We start from the raw sequence: 23,053 nt of genomic DNA on the forward strand, positions 1-23,053 counted from the left end.
AGTGGAATCACAGATACTGCGTGCGCAAGGGAGCAGGGCAAGTTTCCAGTTAGACTTGACGAACATCGAACTAACATTGGGATTTTATTTTTGCTTGTACTAGGAAATAGCGGTTTTCTTTTGATTCCCTTTCAACCATTTAAAGCAGACAACGGTTCTTAGTTCCTAGGCTCATCGGGAGTAGTTTCTAACAGGCTCTCAGACGCCCATCCCGACCTTGAAGTGGGATGTCTCAAGCACCAGTGTCTCAGAGGACAGTTGCATGAAACATTTTCTTTCTCTCAGAGAAAATGGCCTTCTTCCCAAAATCAATAACAAAAAACGTGTTTGGCAAATGAAATACTTTAGCCTTTGCAGGACAGCAAGTGACTTACTGCGTCCTTCTGCTTCGGGGGTGGGAAGAGGTGAGAAGGAGTTTCCTGTGAGTCCCGGGCTTCTGACACCATTTGTTTCGGTGCTTTGTTTTCAGGGTGAACATGTGAGATATCTCACCCTCGTTGCTCTGGACTTTTGGCTCAGGCTTTCAATCAGTGCCCAGCAGAGCCGCAGCTGTCTGGAGAGGCACCGCCTCGGGTCTCAGACCGGCACCTTCATGTTTGTGTAGAGTTGCCACTGTTTGTCACCCGTTTTCAGGACAGTTTGTCTTCATCGAGTTAACAAGAAAGGGCACTTTTTAAAATTTTTAGTAATTGTTCCAGTGGACCTGCATAATATCAAAATGGAACACTAGAAATCACCTTCTAGGCATTTTTGCTTGGCGGTTTGGGATCCATACATCTCAGGCTATAGGTTCTCTGAATGCATAGTCACTGGCACATACACCTCTCCCATCAGAAGGTTTGTATCCATCCCAGAAAAGGCATCCCAGGGTCTCCACAGCTGAGTCTTTTGTACATAAGTTTGGAAACCACCCATTTAAGAGGAGTTAGCTCTGACTAACAGGAGGTGGGCGACGGCCTCTCCCCAGGGCATACCGTCCTCTTACCAGATCCTTGAGTGGAAGGTTGTCTTTTCTGAAAATCACTCCTCAGTGTGGTGCATAGAATGAACACAGGTGAAAACCCCACTTCCTCCACCAACTAGTTATCAGGCCGGGTCTTGAGTGGGTATGTGCTGGCCCTGGAGGGCTGTTTTCTTTGAAACCTAGACGCAGGGCTCAAGTGTGCCCGCTGGTTCTGTTAACCTTGAGTGCCCAAGTAAATGAGACAGGGAAGAGATGAATCATTTTTTCACTACACTTCCATAAGTATATTATGATCATGCTATATAGATTTCTTTTTTTTTTTTTAAGGGGGAACGCCTAGCTTGGAAGTTTTGTGGCTGAGCCAAGAGCCAGCAGCCCAGGCCCGGCGCCTGGACACATTGCTAGCCTGCTTCAACCTTTCCTCCTCAAGAGAAGAGCTGCAATCCGTGGAGAGCCCGTTGAGGGCGCTGTGCTGCCTCTTGATCTACCTGTTTGTCCAGGTGAATGCACGCTCGCTCACAGTTCTGTACCTCAGTGGAGGTAACCCTTCGTCTCTGCCCTCACCTTCCTGGAGTGCTGCGAGGGTCTCCAGGCCAGGCCCAAGGTCTCTTTCCACAGAACACAGTTAATCCTTCAAGATGCTCATGGAGATGACAGGTCAGGACTTTTCACAAGAGATTAGTGTATGGGCAAGTCAATGGTGGACATATTTGTTCACAATCTTGACTCCTCTCTCAGAGTACTGTGGCAAAACTTGAAGAATAAATTATAAAATATAGTTTTATATAATTGAGCTTAAATTGACTTTTTTAAAAATTTCATTTTATGTATATGAATGTCTTGTTCCACCTGTTCCGGGTTTGCGTGTGCACCGCCTGTGTGCCTGGTGCCCGTGGAGGTCAGAAGAGGGCATTAGATTCCCTGGAACTGGGGATATGATTCACTGTGAGCCACCGTTTGGGTGTCTCTGATTTGAGGAAATCTTGGACATACATGATACTTGTTGTTTGATTATTGGTATAATAAAGTCCCTGGCCAAAGCAACATTAGGAAAAAAGTTATTTTGGCCCACAGGTTGAGGGGACAGTCTATCATGACAGGATGACAGGAAGAGGAAGGTGGCAGAGGCTCAAGGCAGTTGATCCTATTTATGGGCAGAATAATAAATGCTGGTGTGACTTTCTCGTCTTCATTCAGCCTGGGGCTTTTGCCCACAAAATGGTTCCACCTATATTCAGGGTGGTTCTTCCATTTTGGCTAACCAAGTCTAGCAACTCACCAACAGACGTGCCCAGATGTTTGTTTCTACCACAAATTCTAAATCCCATAGAATTAACAACCATGCTTAGTTAACTGTGAGAAAAGACACACACGAGAGATGGGCTTTTCCCTAGGCTGGTGTTTTAAGATCAGCCTCCAAACATGACTAATTGTTGGTAAAATTACGTACCAGTGGACCTCAGCCTGAGCAGGGATGGCTGTTCATGGATTTTACCATCTATATGTGTGCTTGGCCTTGTCACAAATCCCACTTCTGCAGGATTTTGTCTAATAATGGTGTAGCCTTCAAAATAAACATGGAGCAGGGAGTGGCCTGGCTGGTTGGTCAGCCTTTCCAGGTCTCCATGACCTGTGTGTGCATGTGGCTGGTAGCTTGTACCTGGGTCAAGTATCTTTACCAGAAATTTTCAGGGTGAGAGTGGTATAAAGCCAGTATTCTTTCTGGTTTGTGGGGACCATTTTATCTGAAAGAGACAAGCAAGCCTTTTATTTTCCAGGTGCCCTTGGTTAAATTTTACCGAAGGATTATCACTGTTATGTTGCTTTCTGCCCTGGTTTTTGCTGCCACCGTGTACTCCTTCCTCTCAGAAGAGCTCTTGTGTAAGAGTAGGATTACTGTGGGAGTGGTTAGCATGTGGCAGATTCTAGTTGATTACCGGTGCGGTCTCTGTGCTGGCTGCTTGGATATCAGTTTGACAGAAGCCAGAGTCATTTCGGAAGAGGGAACCTTGATTGAGAAAATGCCCCAATCAAGTGGCCGTGTCGGGAAGCCCGAGGTGCATTTTCTTGATTGGTGTTGGAGGTTTAGCTTACTGTTGGTGATGTCATCCCTGGGTTGGGGATCTTGGATGGCATATGAAAGACAGAGCAAGCCATAGGAAGCAAGCTAGTAGGCAGCACTCTCCATGGCTTCCACTTCAGTTTCTGCCGCCTGGTGCTTTGGCTTCCTTTGATGATGCCCTAGGATTTAGAAATGTAAGCAAATGCCCCTCCCCCCCCCCACGCTGCTCTGGTCACACTATTTCATCACAGCACTGGACAGCTAACTAGACACTTGGTTAGTCGCCTTTCTCATTGCTGTGGTCAGACACCTGTCAGAAGCAATGCTGAGTGAGGGGGGGTTTGTTCTGGTTTGTACAGTTTGAGGATGTGTAGTTCATTATGGTGGGGAAGGCAGGGCAGCAGGGACATCAGAAACAGCAGGACACATTGCTTCCACAATCAGGAAGTGAGGAAAATGAATGCAGGTGATCAGCTCAGTCATTCATTAGTCCAGGACCCGCCCCACACCTCCCCCCATGGGATGGGATGGTGCCCACCGAGTCCAGCCTGGGTCTTCTGTCCAGATCAAGCCATTCTGAAGCACCCTCATAGACACACCCACAGGCGTGTTTCCAGGGTGACCCAGAGCCCGGTAGAGTTGGCACTGAAGACTACTCTCATAGTGCCTAAGCGCAGGCAGGGTCAGCCTCAGGCATGTGCGAAGCTGATCTCCTCATCACATAACTTATTTTAAAGGCTGAGTTAGTCCCTGTCTGTTTCCATTTGGATTTTTCCCCCACACTTTGACTCTTTGATCCACAGAGTCGGGGGGCCCTGAGCTATGTTGCTGGGATCTTAGGACAGAGGTTACATCCAGGATTGTCGAGGTTAGATATTCCTCCAGCCATGGGCACCCCATCTCAGCCTCCGAGTCATCTGTCTGTACATTTTATACAGAATGGTTTACTCTTTTTGAGAGCTTTTGGCCTAGAGCTGTAGATGATAAGGGCAGAGGCTGTGCACTCCCCATCTTCCCACGCCACTGGTTCACTCACTGTGCATATACATGTATACATGTACATTTTCCTAAATATGCGTGTGTTTGTGTGTGTGCCTGTGTGTGTGTGTGTGTGCCTGTGTGTGTGTGTGTTCGTGTGTGTGTGTATGTATGCATTCGTGTGTTTGTGTGTGTGTATGCCTGTGTGTGTGTGTGTGTTCGTGTGTGTGTGTGTGTGTATGTATGTATGCATGCGTGTGTTTGTGTGTGTGTATGCCTGTGTGTGTGTGTGTGTTCGTGTGTGTGTGTGTGTATGTATGTATGCATGCGTGTGTTTGTGTGTGTGTGTTCGTGTGTGTGTGTGTGTTCGTGTGTATGTGTGTGTGCCTGTGTTCGTGTGTATGTATGCATGCGTGTGTTTGTGTGTGTGTATGCGTGTGTGTGTGTGTGTGTGTGTGTGTGTGTGTAAACACACCCTGTTTAGTAACTGAGACCCACGACAAAGAGTGTTGGTTGTTTTCAGTGGGGCTCACACTGGCCCTTTCCTGTGCTTTCAGGTGGACACTCTTTCCCTGGAAGATCTGCATGCATTTATCGCTCAGGCCTTGTGCCTCCAAGGAAAATCAACCTCCCAGCTTATGCACTTACAGGTATGGTCACGGTCATCGATCACGGCCATGGGTGTACCCATGTCAGTATTCTTCCCAGCCTTTCTGCTGTTGTAGTTGGCACTTCATAGGACATGCAAGGTGGGCATGTTTGGTGAGGGTGTCTCCACAAAAGATTGTTATCCTCTGTCAGTAACTCCAAGATGGCTGTCCTTCCCAACACTGACAGCTGCTATACCCTGCTTCTCAGGAGCCCAGGTTGTTGCAGCTCCTGGTCTGGTTGTCTCACAGTTTGAGAAGCCTTTGTCAGAGAAACAGTGCTTTCTCTGGTCCAAGCTCACCCTCACATCCACTGGTGCACAGCAGTGAAGCCAGGCTGCCCTTCCTGTATCCTCACCCAGCATGCAATGCTTCACATTTACTTTGTGGTTTTATTGAGGAAAGGGGAGCCCCAGAGACCATGTATAGTGGAGTGACTTTAGATCTGCCACTTATGCTGCTTACATTAAGCATACGGTAGCTCAGAATTGCTTCAAAACTATGTTTGTGTATGCATTTTTTTTAAAAATGCAGAATTGTGCTATATGTGTAAAGATCTACGTACATATTTTTATACTCTCTCTCTCTGTAGCCATAGGTTCCCCAACTAGCCATTAACTGAAAATAACTTTGTAAGAACTGCATGTGTACAGCTCTTTTTCCTGGTCATTATTCCCATGTAACACTGCATAACGACTCTTTAGATGGTATTTGCATTACACTGGGTATAACTAATCTAGAGGCGACTTGAAGCAGGAGCATGTGTGCAGGGCATGTGCAGATACTGTTTCAGGATTCTAGCAGAGGACATGTTTGCGTAAGTTGTTCTCTAAGATTGAGTGCAGCTTCAGGAGTGACACACATGGCATGGTGAGGGAGGAAGAGGACACCCACCTAGCCAGCCAGCTCAGCTGAATCATCTCTTGGTAATCAGGGGGTGACAGATATGGCTAGACCGTCCTCATATCCCTGGTCATTTTGTACAAGGGACTCGTTGCTTCTGTGGATTTTGGGTGTCTTAAAACAAATCCTTTGTAGATACTGAAGAGCATTCGTTTCTATATGTGTGGTGCTGAACTGTTACTCTGCCTGGAGCTCCCTCCCAGACACAGACACACACACACACACACACACACACACACACACACACACACGGCAGTTTAATTTTGATAAACCTTGACTAGCTTAATGACTGGGTACTTCCAAACCTCCCTGCAGCTAGCACACACTCCCCTCTAGTATTCCTTAGTTAACACCTTTTAAATCTTTATTTCATCTCTGCTACCCCTAGACCCAATCACAGAGCGACCCCTGGGGCCTCTTTCCCAGGTTCTTACGTGTCTGTGGGCCCTTAATTCTGATCTCTCTGCTTCCTTGTCACAACGTAGGCTGTACAGCAATTCTTTATTACCAGTCAAAGCCAGCTGGGGGCAGGACAAAGCATTAGAACATATATGTATATAAACTAAGGAATACATGTAACTTAGAATAATTATACGAATTAAAGCAATTTCTTATAGTTTAGAAAAACCATCAGCACTTGTTGGAAGTATATAAAGGACAGTCCAATTCCTGCAACACAGGAGTCTGCTGCTACTTGACCCTAAGGAAGTGCAGGAGAGCTTAGAGTTCACTGAGAGTCCTAGGCTCTCTGCCTGGTCATAGCTGCACAAGCTGTGAATGCAAGTCAGTGCTCACTGGTCTCCTCACAGGTATAGTAACTCAGTGTGGACTTCGCCTTACATTCCCGTAGGACGCACCTGCTTCTGGTACTTTAAAGAGAACACATGACCCATGACAAATAATTGACAGAGCCCATGTGAAAATATAAACACAAATACATCTGCAGTGTACCCTAAGGTGATGTCTGCCAGTGATGGTGAGGGTATTTTATGGGTGCAGCAGAAAGATAGAACCTGTTTCTTAATCTCGTCTGTTAGTCTGTGTCTTTCTATTGAGGAATCAAGACCATGAATATTGAGAGTTACCAGTGATCGGTGTTTATTGATTCCTGTTATTTTGTTATGGCGTAGGTGGGTTTGCCGTTGTTTTGATTTGCTGTTCTGGGATTATTTACTCCTTGTGTCTGTTTTTACTGGACTTAACTTCTTGAGTTAAGTACAGAAGTTTCTGAAGTTTTCCTTCTAGTGTCTTGTATAAATAGACAGAAATAGGTAGAAATTGCTTAAATTTGGTTTTATCATAGGATTTTTTTTTCTCTGTTGACTGTGGTTGATAGTTTACTCTGTATAGTAGTCTGGCTGGCATCCATTCTCTCTCAAGTTTGTAGAATATCCATCCAGGTTTTTCTGGCTTCAGGAGCCTCTATCAAAAAGTCAAGTGTTTTTCTAATGGACCTGCCTTTATATGACTTGGTCTTTTTCCCTTGTAGCTTTTAATGTCCTTTCTTTGCTCTGCATATATAATCTTTTGATCTTTATGTCATGGGGAATTTCTGGTCCTATCTATTTGGTGTTCTGTGTACTTCTTGTATGTTGATAGGCATCTTTTATTATTATTATTATTATTATTATTATTATTATTTAGATTGGGGAAATTTTCTTCTGTGTTTTTTGTTAAAAATATTTCCTGTGCTTTTGACCTGGGCTTCTTCTCCCTTTGTACCTATCATTCAAAGGTTTGGTCTGTTTATAGTGTCTTGGATTTCCTGGATATTTGTGTCTGAATTTGTTTTAGATTTAGAATTGTATTTGACTGCGCTGTCCTTTCTGCTACATGGTTTTTGAGTTCATATCTGCTGGTGAGCTTACCTTGAGGGCTTTTGTTTGTTATCTTAAGTTTTTCATTTCTGTTTTTTTTTTAACTTGATTTTTCTTTAGTGATTCTATTTCTTGTCTTGAAATATTTCGATTATTTTATTCAACTACTTGTTTGTTTTCAGTCTTCATTCAGGCATTTATTTAGATCCTCTTTAAGGACCTTATATTCATTCATAATTGCTGTTTTAAAGCCCTTGTCCTGTGCGTCAGCTGAATGCTTTCTCAGGGCTTGTTGCAATAGGATTTCTGCCTTCTGTAGGAGGCATGCTGTATTTGCTGCTCAAGTCTGTGTCTTGCTGAGACCCAGCCAAGTGTGGTAACTGTACGGCCTCTGATAGAGAGTGTTTGTAGAGTTCAGGGGTATCACAGAGGAATGGAGATGGCCTGAAAGGCAAGGCTGAACAGGGCAGTGGGAAAGAAGGAGATTTGCACCAAGAGGTAGAGTCTTCAGGGGTGAGAAGAAGGGCGCCTGCTGGCAGACTTCAGCAGGACTAAAGGAGCTCTGGAGAGGCTGGAATGGAGGCCAAGTAGGATAGTCAAAGTTGCCTCCTGGGTCCCAGATCAGTGTGGACTCTGGAGGTCCCAGGCAGAAAGTGGTACCATGGGATCTGTGAATGTCACAAAGGAGTGGAGATGGCCTGAAGAAAGACTGAAAGGGAGGGGCACTGGAGAAATCTAAGGGGATCCTGGGTCTGCACCAAGAAGCAGAGTTTGTACCTTGATACTCTGTGTCCATGTGATCCGTTCTACCACCCAGACATCCCACTAGACTCGTTCTTCCACTGAGACGTCCCATTGGACTCGTTCTTCCACTGAGACGTCCCACTGGACTTTGATTTCCTATTGTGTTTTTCATTCTTTCTCTGGTCTGGTTAGGTTTTCTTCCGTATTTATCTCTTATTCCCTTTAGGTTGTGGATTGGTGTCTTATCCCTTTCTGTTGCCTGTTTGTATTCTCATAGAAAATACTGGAGTCCTCCTCACAATGTTTACCATATTTATAATCATTCTCTTCAATCATACATCCAGAATTTCATCTAAATATCATTAGTTATGAGTCATTCGTATACGGTTGGTGATTTCTGGAGATGAGTTGCCTTGGCTTTTCGTGTTATGTGTGTTTGTGCCCTGGAATTTGCCTATCTGCGGTTTGACTACCGGGTAAAGATGTGTTAGTTGTGTTCTTTGATTCGGCTTGCCTCTCTTCTCTAAGTGGTCACGTTTGCAGTGTTTGGAGGAGGCGAGGTTGTAGAACTGTTTTCATCTCTTAGACTGCTGTCCCAGGCACCGGGCTCTGTCTACAGTCCGCCCCTGTGGTTTGAGAACTGTCTGCAGCTCCGGTAGTTAAACCACTCCAGTAATGGAGTCGCAGGTGACTACAGAACACACTTGCTAAGTAGGGATTAGTGTAGAAAGTGAATGGACCCTGGCGGTGCTGTGAACACAACAAGGCTAAGACGAATGCAGTACTGAGGAGGTGAACGGTTGCTGTGGGGCTAACAGTAAGCTTGGGCTGTTAGATGGGAAGCAGAGGAGAGGGGCCTGCATAGGCCTGGTAATAGAGGGGGAACGGGGAAGATGTGTGGGGGTTTGCATTCATTGTAGACTACAAAGAAGTAAAGATATATACTCAGTGGTAGTAAGCCAAGTCAGCCAAGTGGAATAAGTATCAGAAAAGAAAAGGGAGATTTAAAAGAGAAGAAAAAGTTAAGAAAGAAGAATAAGAGTGCGGAAGGTGAACAGTAGGGGACAGCATTGGCCTATTGCAGTGCCTTCCGTGCTTGTAGATAAGGAATAGCTGTCGCGGGGAAGGAGAGCTGGGTGGACTTAAAAGAAAATGTGAGCTGAATCTGAGTGTTGGTTTTTCCTCTTTGACTGCTCTGCCACTTTGTCTCCTTGGTCCTGGTCCAGGTTGTGTTCTCTTTTGCTTTTAAGTGGCCCCATTTTCTCTGCTGTGGGCTTCCAGCTCCCCTTGTGCATGGAGTTTTCATAACCATTTTGTAGGCTGTGGAGAGTTGAGGTAAACTCAGTGGGGCTGAGGTTCCTGCCTTCCCTCGGGACTGGAAGCTGTACCCAAAGCCCTGTGGGAGTTTGTCTTTAGTTCCCTCGGAAGTTATGTGTTTCCTCATTCCGGTGTTGACTGTGTGTCCGGTGGCAGCCACCGGGAACCCCTTATGTGACATTTGTTCCACCGCTGCTTTGTAGATTTCCTGGTAGGAGGTTTTCAGCCCAGTTTGCTTGCAGGAAATGCTGCTTCAGAAGGAAGGAGTGGCTGTTTGAGTGGCAGGCGCAGATCCGTTCATAGTATTCCGTGGGTCCATGGTAGAGAGGCTGGTTGAGGTGTTGATCAAATCTATTTCAGGACTTGGAAAAGTAGCAGATGGAGTGATAAAATATTCATATTCCCTTTAATTCCCAAACTGTAATCAGCGACTGCATCCAACGTGGCTTCTGTTCTGCCATCTTCTCCAGAAGTTCTCTGAAAGGAAAGTCTCAAGGGAGTTGCAAAAACAAAACAAAACAGGATGACAGACCCTCATACAGAATTCAATTGCATGCCCACATATTACCAGTGAGCACAAGAAACTGAAATATGAAAGCAATACCATTCATAACTGTTTTCCTAAATTGAATTGTCTAGGTACAAATTAAACATATGATCTATAGGTCCAGACTTGCACTCTTGCTAGATGTTGTGGTACATTCCTTTAATCCCAGCTCCTGGGATGGAGACAGGCAGAGGCAGGATCGACATAGCAAGTTCCAAGACAGCCAGGGCTACATAGAGAGCCCTACCCACCTCCCCCAAAGAATGTAGTCTTGATAAAACAAGTGAAAGAAAGAACATCTCATGCATCTGGACATCAACTCACTTTGCTCAGAGAGTAAATGAAAGGAAAATAGGTTTGTATTAGTGGGCTTTGAGAATAGTTCATTAAATTCAGTTCTGCTCATAGCAGACCCTATGAAGACCATGCATAGAAGTTTGACATTAGTGAAGAGCCCCGTCAGAGCCTACAGAGTATTCCCAAGTGGCTCTGTCTAAGGAACGAGCTTCCCAGAGTCCATAAACAGTTCGCGCAGCTGAAACTTGCCCCTTAAGATTAAAGGCTGGATCTGCAGTGATCCAGGTTCATTATAAACAATGTTTTTATTTTGCAAAATAAAATGCAGTGTCTCATACTGTATCCTCTACTGGCCTGGAATTCACCATGCAGGCCAGGCAAGTCATGAACCTGTGGCAGTCAGCGTGCCTTGGCCTCCTCCATTCTGGAACTACAGCTATGCGCTACAGGACACATGGTTTTTAAAATAATTGCCAAAGACACTTAAGCGGGGCCTTGTGTATAAAAGGGTTAAAACACTGATCACCTTCTCGAACCTTTTTTCAGTTTTATTAACTCTTAGATATGTAATGGTGTTTAAGGTAGCATTGGTCACTGTGAGCAAAGCAGATGCTCAGAAGGTGACTGACTCACTGTGCTCCCCTTTCAGTAGGGTTGATAACTTCAGCCTGAGCAGCATCACAGATCCACAGGGAATATGTGTGGCTTCCTGTGGGATGTGGAACCTTTTGTAGCATAAAGGGCAGCTTTTCTCCATCAAGAACAACAACAAAAAATGTTGAATGTACAGATGGATTTAACAAAGAAAAGAAGTATTTCGTGTTAGCAAGAGACTCCCTCTTTTTGAGATTTTTCTTTATCTATTTTAATTTTATGTGTATGAGTAAGTCTTTTGCCTGCATGCACATCTGTCACCATGTGCACCTCTGTACTCTGCCTGCAAAAGCCAGAAGAGAGCATTGAGTCCTTGTAGCTGAGGTTATAGACAGTTGCCATGTGGGTGCTGGGAGTCAAACCCAGGTCCTCTGGAAGAGCAACCACTTCACCACTGAACCATCTCTCCAGAGTTAAGGCAAGACATTCTTAATTTGTAAAAACTCAGGCACCCTTCGAGATTATACCATGTGGCACTTTATTCTTAATGGTATTCAGTCGAAATGAAGTTAAATATGGTTTTTAGAAACACAGGGAGCAGGGGATTTAGCTCAGTGGTAGAGCGCTTGCCTGGCAAGCGCAAGGCCCTGGGTTCGGTCCCAGCTCCGAAAAAGAAAAGAAAAGAAAAAAAAAAGAACCACAGGGAGCTTCTCTCTCAGTGTTTTTCAGGAGAATAAGCCCAACAATAAATGATCTTATAAGTTTTACCTAGCGACCACATCGTGTGATAGCCTAGATTTTCCTACATCCGTGTCTCAGTTACTTTTCTATTGCTAAGATCAGACAGTTGTGTCCTTGATCATCATGATGGGAGATATGGCAGCAGGCAGACAGGAGAGGTAGAAGAACAGTAGCTAAGAGCTCATATATGATCCGCAAGGCCAAAGCAGGCAGGCCGGAGGGTGGGGGGAGGGGGAGTGGGAGGGGGTGGGACTGGGAATGGTGTGGGCTATTGAAACTTCAAAGCCCACCCCCAGTGACAGGCCTCCTCCTCCTCCAACAAGGCCACACCTCTTAATCCTTTTCAAACAGTTCCACCAACTGAGGATCAAGCATTCAAACTTATGAGCTCATGGGAGCTGGTCCCATTTAAACCACCACAACCAGGATGACTTTCTGGATCGGTGTAAGGAGAGAGCCCATGTGAGCACCTGCTGCCCTAGTGGGTGAATGGCGAACCAAGATGTGGTCCTGGGGGACGGGAGGGGCTCCTGTCATCCTTCTGCTTGTCAGGCCTCGTTCATTCAGAAGAGGCCCAGCTCCCTGTTGAGGGCTTTGCAAGCATCTGTTCTGAAGACTTAAAGGGTCTCGAGACCCTTGGGTTATCTTTTTGCTGCTCACATTTAACTTTTGCTCTGACTCTCCATTTTGAGCTCTCTGTGCACGTATGTCTCCACAGCTGGATTACATCAACTCCAGAGCTGTGCAGCTGGGGTCCCTCCTTGTCCGTGGCCTCACCACATTGGTACTAGTCAACAGTGCATGTGGCTTCCCTTGGACAACCAGCGACTTTATGCCCTGGAATGTATTTGACGGCAAGCTTTTCCATCAGAAGTACCTGCAGTCTGAAAAAGGATATGGCGTGGAGACTCTTTTGGAACAAAATGTGAGTTCTGGTTCTTGTATATCAGAACGATGAGTACGTTTGAAGTCGGTCGCTGTAGTGTGCCTGGAAGTCTGCCCATCGCACTTCAGGAAGCTTTAGGAAAGCAGGCGTGTTCTCTGGCGTCACCCCCATCACCTCACACAGCTGTCAGGACCATGCTCACATCTCTGTATCTGCTCTACACACATGAGGTCCTCTTGCTCAGAGCATCAGTTGGTATTCACATGGCTAATGGCTTCTGTAGGGAGAATGAGCTGAGAGAAGGGCTTGCACCGTCTGTAGAGGGGTTCCCCCCAAACGGCAGACTAGTTGGAGGAGACTCTCCTGCTACAAAAGGCTGCCCATGTCCTGGGGACCCTGACTGCTGCCTCAGCCTTCTCAGTACAATTGCTTCATGATTCCTGGAAGATTTCCAAATGAGGCCTCCCGCCAAGCTCATTTGGAATGTTTTCTTACCCACAGGGATGAGAAGGCAGTGTGACTGAGAGAGAACATGCTGATCTGTTAGATAAAACACTCCCAAGTTTTCACACCAAAGGGAAAACATTTGGCAATGTGTCGCCGTCACCATTTCTCACCAAAGTTCCAGGGTGTTGCAGGGTTTGTGAGTGTTTAGAACTTAGAGGAGCAGAACACGCGGGCAGCCCCTTCTCAGATCTGGACATGGCTCTGGCAGCCACAGAAGGAGATGCAGCCCTGGATCACAGCTGCCCATTATCCTATTTGTGTACCTCAAAATACACAATTCCTCCTTGAGCACCCGGTCTCTCACCAAGCCCACTTAAAAGAATTATCTAGGATGAAATCTCACTAGTAATTCAAGAAGCTACCAGAACAGCTAACATTCATGCCCCTGTGTGCTGCCGTTGTTTTACCCTAGCACCTCCACTCGGTGTTCTTAGATTGTCCAGAGAGTAGATTTTTTAGCCATTACTATTTAATCTACACAAGGTAGAAGCAGACATCGTAGGTATTTGCCTCCGTTTCCAGGGGACTCTGGAGGGGAACGGTCATCTAAGACCCTCTTCAGATCATGGGAATAGAGAGGTCTCCATCTTTACCTGGCGGAGAGCATGCCTCTACACTGGTTGATGTTGTGGGGACAGAGACCTCTAGGAGGTTGAATCCCACCCCTGCCACCTCACACCCTGCTCCATTCAGCCCCGCTCTTTGACGGAGCATTTTCATCTGATCTGTTCACAGAGATCGTGGCTCACCACGTTCCACAACCTGAAGGCAGTGGTCTGCAAGGCCTGCTCCAAGGAGAACCGACGCATTGTAGGCAGGATACATTGGAACTCTCATTACACAGGTGGGCGAGGGCTGGGTACGTCCCTCTTCCTGTCACTTAATGTGCTAGGGCTCACGGAGACTTACCTGATAAGAGAGTGGTGAAATTATGACAGATGAATATGACTGGGCTGTCTTTGTAACATAAATTCTGGTCCCATAAGGAGAAACATTTCAGAAAGGATTCATTTGTTAATTGAATAAAGAACTCCTTCTCTAATGCCTCCCTAGGGGAATTCTCACAATTCCCCTAGTTAAAGACTACATGGATAGTGTTTGTCTATAGGACAAAAGTTGAGGTTTATTTTTTCTCATAACCAAGGGGCATTAGAAAAATTCAACATCTAATATACATACATGTGCAGAGTGACAGTGGAAAAAAATATCATGATTTTAAAGGCAAGTAGGGAGGGGAAAATGGGAGGGACTTGGAGGAAGGGAGAAATGTTGCAATTAAATTATAATCTCAAAAGGAAAACATTTAAAAAGGAACTGTAAAAAGTCTTACGGTTCTGTGGCCTAAAATGAGACCCGTCGAAAGATGATAAATTTCTGAAGTTCCTGTCAAGGGTCTCACTCAGCCTTCTACACAGCACTTCCCACCATGTTGAACACTGGCTGGTCTTCCTTCACTGCTGTCCATGACATATGTCCATGCCTCTGAAGGACATCATACATCTGCTGTCCTCAGGGGCTCTGGCCACGTTCCACACCGCCAGTGGTCCAGACAACCAAGGAGCCCCGTGGCGAGGGTGTCAGTAAGGGGCATCCCAATATGCCCATTGTCCACCGCCAGTCAGGAGGCCTTGCTCAGGGAGTAGGGTAAGAGCTGATGTTTGTAATATCCATTACAAATTGAGGAGCCTTTAAAGGTTTTGGGGTGCTGTTATCAGGAATGTGCTCTCAGGACAGCAACTGCTCTGACAGTGGAGGAAATGGGCTCAGGAGGCGCCCCGTGGATTGTCCTGGGCCCGGGTAAGAGGTGGCCCTGGGGAAAGTGCCAGCATCCTTGGGACCTCTTGGTTACTACTGGGTGAACTTAGTGGTATGGGTGTGTGGATCCTTATCCTTTCTGGCCACCATGCCTCCAAACAGAAGAGGGGTTTAGTCTCTGAAGGTCACATCATGCATGTGTTGCACTTGGGGGTTCCTGGCCAAATGCCACACTGATCAGACACACCCCAGAGCCTGTGATTGGCACTTATGACAGGAACTCATCCTCCTGTGGAACACGTGAAATAAAGATACCTTAAGTGCAAGGTAGTGCATGGTTAGTGGAAATCAGTGATCCCAGGGCGATGTCAGACTGTAAAGATGTTCATGCATTTGTGAGAAGCATTGGAGAGCTCACCACATGCCCGGAGACCGCTCAAGGGAAAAGTATCCGTATCCTTGTGTTACCTAAAGCAACTGTAAGTGGGCCTCCATGCTGGAGGTGCTAGCTTTGACGGTTGTTGCCTCTAGGTAAGGAACGAGACCCCAAAAGGCACATGGTGAGCTGGTTCTTCCTGTCCTAGGCTGCCATCTGGCTCCCAGTACAGACTGGCTGATCTCTTTCGGCCTTTGGAGTCCGTCAGTCCCACTGTGCTGCTCTGAGCACACTGAATGTTCCCTGGCTTGCTCTCACTTACTGCACCATTAAGTGTGAGACAGGCTGAGTAGCCGTGTACTGATGTGTTGCCCATGTTCCCACAGGGAGGCAGGGGAGACAGGGCCACGGCTCCTACAGATCAGGCTCCACACATGGCCATTCTGGGCAGTCATGGAGAGACCAGGGTTCAGGTAAGAGGCTACCACATCAGCCATCACCTGCTTATAGGTCCTGCATCCCTTCACACTGTGTTTGTACTGAGGACCCTTTCCTGTGTTTCAAAACAATTACAATTAGAAAACAAATCAATATGTTGGCATTCCTAATTCTTTGTTTAATGGAATAGACATAAATAATAATGATCTCGCTCGGTGGTAAGATGTCTCTCCTTGATGCTTTGTTTTCTGCTAATTCATTCGTCTCTTAAAAACTCATTTTTTTTGTTTTTTTACCATTTGTTGAAGGATTTTTCGAAAGGTTGCTAATAGAGGGCTCAGATAGTAATGTTCTGTTATCTTGCATGTCATGGGTTACATTTATAATGTTGGAAACACAGCTTCTTATATGTCATACAGATGGATTGAAATCACACTGTACTTTTTTAAATATGTAATTATTTACATTTAAATATATAGAGAACCTCTCCTCAGTATTTAAATTCATGTCCCTTATACATTTCAGAGCTAAACTAGGTAGTAGACTGAAATTACCTAAGATTTATGGGTTTTGTCCTTTCACGGAAGCACAAATGTGATTTTTTTACTTTTGCAAACTGGGCACAGTTTTACATGTTGCTCAGATTGCTGAGAAAGGAGCTCATTAGGCTGCAGACAGCAGGTCACGTGTACATTGCCCGGGCTGTAGACAGCACGTGAGAATGGATATTGAGCAAACGTCGAAGCTGCTGTGTAATTTAGAATAATTCAGTTCCTTTGGGCACCTTTAAAAGTCTCCTCCCTGGAGATGGGGGACTCTGTCATTGCAGACTTGGATTAGATTTTTAATTTCCTTGAACTAGCTAAAATTACAGAAAGTACTCTACCACATCCTGCCACTGACTGACTTCTGGGGCCTGTGGTGGCCCAGCTGGGGTCCCCTGAACTCCAGGACAGACTATTTCTGGGGCTTCCTGCCACGATAACCACTGGCCCACAACTCTGAGCTGACCCAGAGAGATGTTTGTCCAGAAAAATGGCAAGGGGGAAAGGCTGCCTCTCTGATGAGATAGATATCCTTTAGGGCTGAAGGCCACCAAAAGTAACCAAAAACGATAGGTCTTCCTTGTAAAGCTGACCATGACAATGGTGATTACTTTAGCCACTTGAGTTAGGTAGGATCTAGGCCTAGGCCTGGCCATCCGCATGCCCCACCCCGGCAGTGTTTGGGCAGCCTGAATTCTGCCCAAGGCAGAGTCAGGCTAATGCCCTTGTTATGCTGAGGGGAAAGCTGGTGACTCCTCTTTGAGGCAGCCAGTCTCTAATGATAGCTCTCCCCTGCAGAAGTCACTGTTTCCTCAGCCTGCCTTTCCCTGACAGCAGCCGTCCAGCTTGCCTCCTATGCTGCAGAAGAGGATGCTTTTCTTTTGTCCTCTCTGGCTTACCGTTGTCCCATTCCCATGTCCAGAACCTCAGAGCTAGGCCAGATGACAACTGTACACTTGTGAACAATAAGAGGCTGTAAGTCTCTAGCGAGGCTAGCACTCCCACCAGCAACGGGAGAACGTCTCCGGTGTTCCCACATCTCCACATGTGGACTGTGTCTGATGACTGTCTCAGTCACTGTCCTGCCTCCTTCTTCTCTGACAGTCAGCTGCCAGCATCACTAAGCCTGTGTCCGTGTAGCTCTAGAGGGCTATGATTCTTTGATTCTTGGTTGGTGAGTGAAAAAGATGCTATTTGCAGAGGTGCCAAAGAGCCAGGCCCATGCCAGTCTCCCCTGGGTAGCCGAGTCTTAGTCACCTCACCTGTAGCTCTTAGAACAGTGGCCACCATCTCATAACCCACACCAGCCCTACGAAGAGCTGGCTGTACCCTCAGAGTCCTGTTCCAGACTGAACGCCCAGGGAAAATGTCATAAGAATTTGATTATTCTCAGTTAGTGCTGTGGCCGAAGTTATAGAGGTATATGTTTCAGATATACTTTGGGTCGTTGGTCATAAGGGTTATTGATTTCTTCACATTCTTTAGAGAGCATTGAGCATGTCATCATAGAAAAAAATAATAGAATTGCTCCCTAGGAGAGCTGCTTTCTGAGTCCTGGGTCTCTGCCAGAGTTATGTTCACCTGAATCCCACATCACTTAGCTTTTCCAATAGCCCAGAGATGTCAAGGCATCTGACTGTCATGGCACCAGGATGCGTGGTCCCTATGTGATGGTGTCCTTGTGGCCAGTGATAACCACATGTACAGTGGATACTAGTCTTAGGACAATAAGACTGAAGTAAAAAAAAAAAAAAATGGTGGTAACTTCCTGTTGGGCCTGTCCCTGGGAAGGAAAGCACAGGTCAGGAGAAGTCTGAATTCTAAGACTACAACTCCAGTGGGTGAGCTGGAAGGCTGGTCTTCAGTTGTCCCCAGGACAGCTAGCTCCTCAGAGGTAATCCTATCCAAGTTGTATGTGCCCTCAAGGGTCCCGCATGTTTGTAAAAGCAGTTACTACCAAGGGGGAGTGGACGCATAGTGAAGAACTCCCCATGTGGGGGAAGGACGCTCAGGCCCTGGGCAGTTAACCCTGTCCAGTGATTGGGTGAACAGTAGCACACATCTCTTCACACAACTGACTGACTCACAGGCTGGAAATTTCCAGGAGCTGGCTGCTATCCCCCACCCACATGGCCACACTAAACTTGACACTTTGGGAGCCTTTAGCAGCATGGGTATTATCCAGCTTCAGGACCAGAGAAGCCCATTTATCCTAACGTGGCACTGGCTACATTAGTTAAAGCCTAAAACTACATAGACATTGGGTCCTGGCTTGAGACTGGAACTTTTGAAGGACATCTCCACTTTATTGGGGTGGGTTATAATAGAAACATAATCAATCTTGATTGGGAAGGTTGGGCTGGGAAAAGTTCTAGGGACCTGAGACAAAAAGGCCAGTTTGAGTGGCCTCGTGCTGGGTCGATGTCAGGCCTAATGACTGGAGTTGAGTCTAGAAGCAGCTAGGGGCAGTGTGTGCAAGGACAGAGCTTCATTGGCACCTTGCCCATGTGGAAGAGAGTCCACAGGCCACCTGCTGCGACGGCTGTGTTAGGGCTTTACTTATGTGCCCGTTTGTGCAGTTGGTCCTTAATTGGAGTTTTTTGTTGTTGTTTTAAAGATGAAGCAATCTACTTTTTCAGTGAAATGACTGGGCTTGTGTTTTGGGCCAGCACATTTTCCTAGTGGGGTTTTCCTGTCTTTAATACTTTTTTTTTTTAATTTCTACAACATATAAAGTAGAAAGGTGTTACTATTTCAAGATTAGGAAAAAACTGGACAAAACTCTTCGTGTTAGGAAAGGCTCAGAATGCTTGGAAGTGTTCACTTTGGGCATAGTTGACACAGCATACAATATCATGACTGTATAAATGGTTGAGCCGCCAGGGTCACTGCTGGGGCTGCAGCCTGGCAAATGGGGTGGAGTGCACCCCAGAGGTCGTCAACATCAAAATCTAGGCCCAGCTCAGCCACCCTGTGAGCAAATGGGGGCGAGAGCTGAAGCTTTGACCTGTCCCTGGCTACTGTTCAGCCCAGCTGGTGAGGAAAACCTGTTAACATTCCATTAAGAGCTGTAAACTTCGGCGAGATTCTTCACTCTGTCTCTCTCGGTGACTGAGAGGGGCCTGCACACTAGGAAACCACAGGGGTGGGAGCAGCGATGGCAGGGGTGGCGAAGGTTGTGTTCATCTGGACACCTGTTTGGGTTGTCACCCTCACACTTTAGGGGTCATTGGGCCGTGCATGTTAAAGCCATCACGTCCGTGTAGCAAAGAAAGCCAAGAACAAGACTTACAGAAAAGCATGGTGTTGCAGGGTCAGGATCTCACTCTGCGGCATTATCCTGGCTGGTACTCACAGAAATCCACCTGCCTCTGAGTCCTGAGTACCATCATGCCCAACCAAAAGGTGTTGTTTTTAAGATATGGAAACTCTCAGTTTCCTTCAAGGCTAGTTCAGCTCCAAGCCCCTTCCCAACACCCCGTGTCTGTCAGAGGCAGGAAGTGGCCAGCTACACTGCGGGGTTGGGGCACTTGTGTGCTCAGCCCTGGAAAAGCTACACGTGGCTCTCTCTGCGCTTGGCAGGAAGTCGTCTGAGAGCCATCTGCATATGAATTTCCATTTCCACAGTCATTAGCAGTAATAAACATCTAGATGTCCTGCAGATGGTCAGAACTGGCACCAAAAGAAACAATTTTGACAGTTTCCTTCTACTAATAGCACTGCCTCCTAATTAATTGCTTCCACTTTAATGGAATAATTATGGAGCAAAATTTAATGACAGGTGGTCACAACTGAAAAATGTTCTGTCTCCCAGTACAGCTCAGCAATCCGTCTTTGTGCACACTTAGAACCAGGCCGCTTCTCTGAGTTGGTGTCTGGAGACATTTCTTCTCACTTTGGTGTTCGTCTCTGTTTGGTACAGGAGGCAGACAGCATGAGCATGACCACTGGAGAAGATACTAGGTGCTGTACAGGTAAAGTCCTCCCCAGCCCCTCAGTGAACCAGCAGATGCTCTGTCTTCATAGCTGAGGGCCAAATAGTTAATGTGTCTCGTGGGCCAGCTTCCCAACCGGGATCCACCGACTTGTTTCAAGCTGTGTCTGCTTCTTCCAGAAGAGTGTGGGAAAAGGTTCAACGCCGGGACTCCGCCGTCCTTCAAGGAGTGTTTAGAGTGGCATCACCCAGTCTCATCAGAGGGACAGTAACTGGGACCACACTTTAAAGGAAGGAAAGATTGCTTTTCAGTGGATTCTCCTGCACATACTGTAAAAAGATCCCATCGGTTTGTTTCAGACGTTGCTCCTGACTCCCATGACCCAGAACACGAGACACTAACGTCAAGAATGCTCTTCTGACCTTAGCAGGAGTCTAATTCCAAACATTTGCTGACTATTAAATTGTGAAAATGTTTCCTCAAATCATTGGTCTTTGAAATCATGATGTCTTCTTATTTTTCTGTTATTGTGAAAAGGAACCATGACCAAAGCGACTTACAAAAGAAAGCATTTAATTTAGGTCTTAGGGTTCCAGAGGGTGGTAGAGCCTATGGCCATCGTGTTGGGGCTAGCCAACTGAGAATGGCTCAGGGTTTTGAAACTTCAAAGCCCACCCCCCCCCAGCAACACACCTCCATCAGCAAAGCCACGCCCCCTCCAGTAAGGCCACGCCTCCTAACCCTTTCCACCAACCAGAGACCAAGCTTTCAGACATACTAGCTTATGGGGCTATTCTCATTCAGACCACCATACATAATATCTAATAGCTATATGATCAGTCAGAAATTACTTTTTCATTAGAAAAATCTAGCAGAAATAAGCATTCATCTGTTTTTTTCTTTTTTTTTTTTTTTTTTTTTTTTGGTTCTTTTTTTTTCGGAGCTGGGGACCGAACCCAGGGCCTTGGGCTTCCTAGGCAAGCGCTCTACCACTGAGCTAAATCCCCAACCCCCTGTTTTTTTTCTTGATCCACAAAGTATTTGGATAGGAAAAAAAAAAACCTAAATTCTTGCTTTCTTGTGGGAGAGTTGGTTCTGATTAGAGGAATGATGGCTCAGTGGTTAAGAACAGTGGCAGCTCTTCCAGAGACCCAAGGTCTGATCCCCATCACCCACACGGTGGCTCACAACTGTAACTCCAGTTCCAGGGCAATCGAAAGCCTCTTCTGGTCTCTGTGAGCACTAAGCACACAGTGATGCCCAGACATGCATACAGGAAAAACACCCCTAAAGATGAAATACATAAGTTAAAAAAAAATAGATTTTTAAAGAAGCAGAGTGGGTTACAGTAAGATCTTCTTTAAACTCTGAGGTTCTTATCCATCTCCACTGGGGAAACAAGAGTAGCTGAGCCTGTCCAGGGCCCTTACAGCCCTGCTCTATCTCTAGGGACACGCAGTTCCCTGAGGAGATGCAAGCTCACTGGAAGATGTGTCCTTTTAGTGCTCCGGTCTTTAAGATTTTGATAAGCTTCTAAAATGTTCCTTGTCGTCTTTACAGTTTTGCAGACCACTGGCTCAGCCATGCTGTAGGAGCTCTTGGGTTTCTCCTTGAGATTCTTGTGTTTACCAGAAGGGTACAGCCCCATCTCCCGCATTTGAGCATGCTTGTGTTTGTTCAGCCCCTTTCTGCTCCCGGAGGACTGAGCATAGTGTGTCCGGAGAGCTTGTACTGCTATGTCTGCTGCCTAGACTAGGAACTGGCTTTTCTGGTCCTTCCCTTGAACACCGTCTTCTTCCTGTCTGCTACTCTCTGACATCGCTGCCTTTAGGAGTTCTGTTTCCTTGCTGTTTACCTGTGTGACTGTGAATTAAGATTCTGATCTCTTAGACTGAAAGTATATTTCCGTGAAAGTTGTTTTCCGTCACAGAAGCTGCATCCTGACTTGTCAATAAAGTGTGTATGTCAGTCACATTTAAATAAGTTTAAATAAGCCACTGTGTTGATGGAATATTAATCACATTTAGAACTTTTCCGGGGACAGCATTGTTTTCCAGTCAAGTCTTGTGATAGAATTTCCACATATCAATTTAAAATAAAAATACATTTTTAAACTCATACTTCACTTCTTTTTTTTTTTTTTTTTAAAGACAAGGTCCTATTCTGTGGTCCAGACAGCCCTCTGCGTCCTCTCTGCCTTTGGTGTCAAGCCTTGTGTTACCATTTTTGGCAGGCATACTATATCTTTCATTTCTTTATAGAAAAATAATGTTGAGTTCGGAGTCCTATAATCAGTGTTTCTAGAGTAGGGGGAAAGAAATCAACACGTTTTCAGGAATCAAAACTTTGACCCATATATCCTTTCTAAGAGGAAATGGGCGTGCTCAGGCTGAACGACCGCTCTGTGCCATGGAATGCAGAGACTGTGTGACTCGGCATTGGGAAAGAAATCAGTGACGTGTGCAGATATGACTAAGCAGTTCTGAACTCTAAAGGCTAATACTGGGTGAGACAAAAAGAAAGGCACATTTCCTTTTCTTGCTTAGAAAACAATATTTTTTATTATCTGTCAATATTTTTAGAAATATAAATATAATATGAACTAGGAAAAGGGTGAAAAGAAAAGCCACTCACATTCTATGCTAGGATCAATCTCAAAGCACAAGTCAAATGCAAGATGGATAGCATAACATTCATTCTAGAAACGAACAGGTCAGGTACAGCAAGAACAATGACATTCATTTCAACAAGTTAATAAATAAGTGTCTTCTAATAGGAACAGAGCAGCAAACGCCTCTCAGTGTGTGTTCTTTTTGAACACATGTGGATAGTTCATAGGACCTAACTATGAACCTCAGACAAAATAATAAAAGCTAATTTACTAAAATCACATTTTCTGCCTATAAGAAAATAATATAAACAGCAACAGAAAGATAAAAGCAAGTCTTTGCCCATAACAGTTAGCTCGCCATTCTAAAATATCCGTCAAGAAAATCATTT

At 45.7% G+C, this 23,053-nt stretch overlaps 1 protein-coding gene across 13 annotated transcripts in view; it reads left to right on the forward strand.

Annotated features, from left to right (window-relative positions):
* Window positions 1–22,173, forward strand: part of Fam120b (family with sequence similarity 120 member B) — a 46,249-nt gene extending 24,076 nt beyond the window's left edge. For 4 of the 13 annotated variants that reach the window (XM_087553203.1, XM_087553230.1, XM_087553233.1 and 1 more), the window contains 7 exons: window positions 1,292–1,464; window positions 4,562–4,654; window positions 12,330–12,536; window positions 13,740–13,848; window positions 15,522–15,608; window positions 20,041–20,092; window positions 20,233–22,171. In XM_087553203.1, the coding sequence (XP_087409329.1) occupies window positions 1,292–1,464; window positions 4,562–4,654; window positions 12,330–12,536; window positions 13,740–13,848; window positions 15,522–15,608; window positions 20,041–20,081 (710 nt within the window). In that variant the 3' untranslated portion in view covers window positions 20,082–20,092; window positions 20,233–22,171. 13 annotated transcript variants of the gene reach the window in all.
* The last annotated feature ends 880 nt before the right edge of the window (window positions 22,174–23,053 follow it).

Source organism: Rattus norvegicus, chromosome 1, assembly GCF_021556685.1.
Source record: "Rattus norvegicus strain SHRSP/BbbUtx chromosome 1, alternate assembly SHRSP_T2T, whole genome shotgun sequence".
In the NCBI taxonomy this organism is placed as follows: Eukaryota; Metazoa; Chordata; class Mammalia; order Rodentia; family Muridae; genus Rattus; species Rattus norvegicus.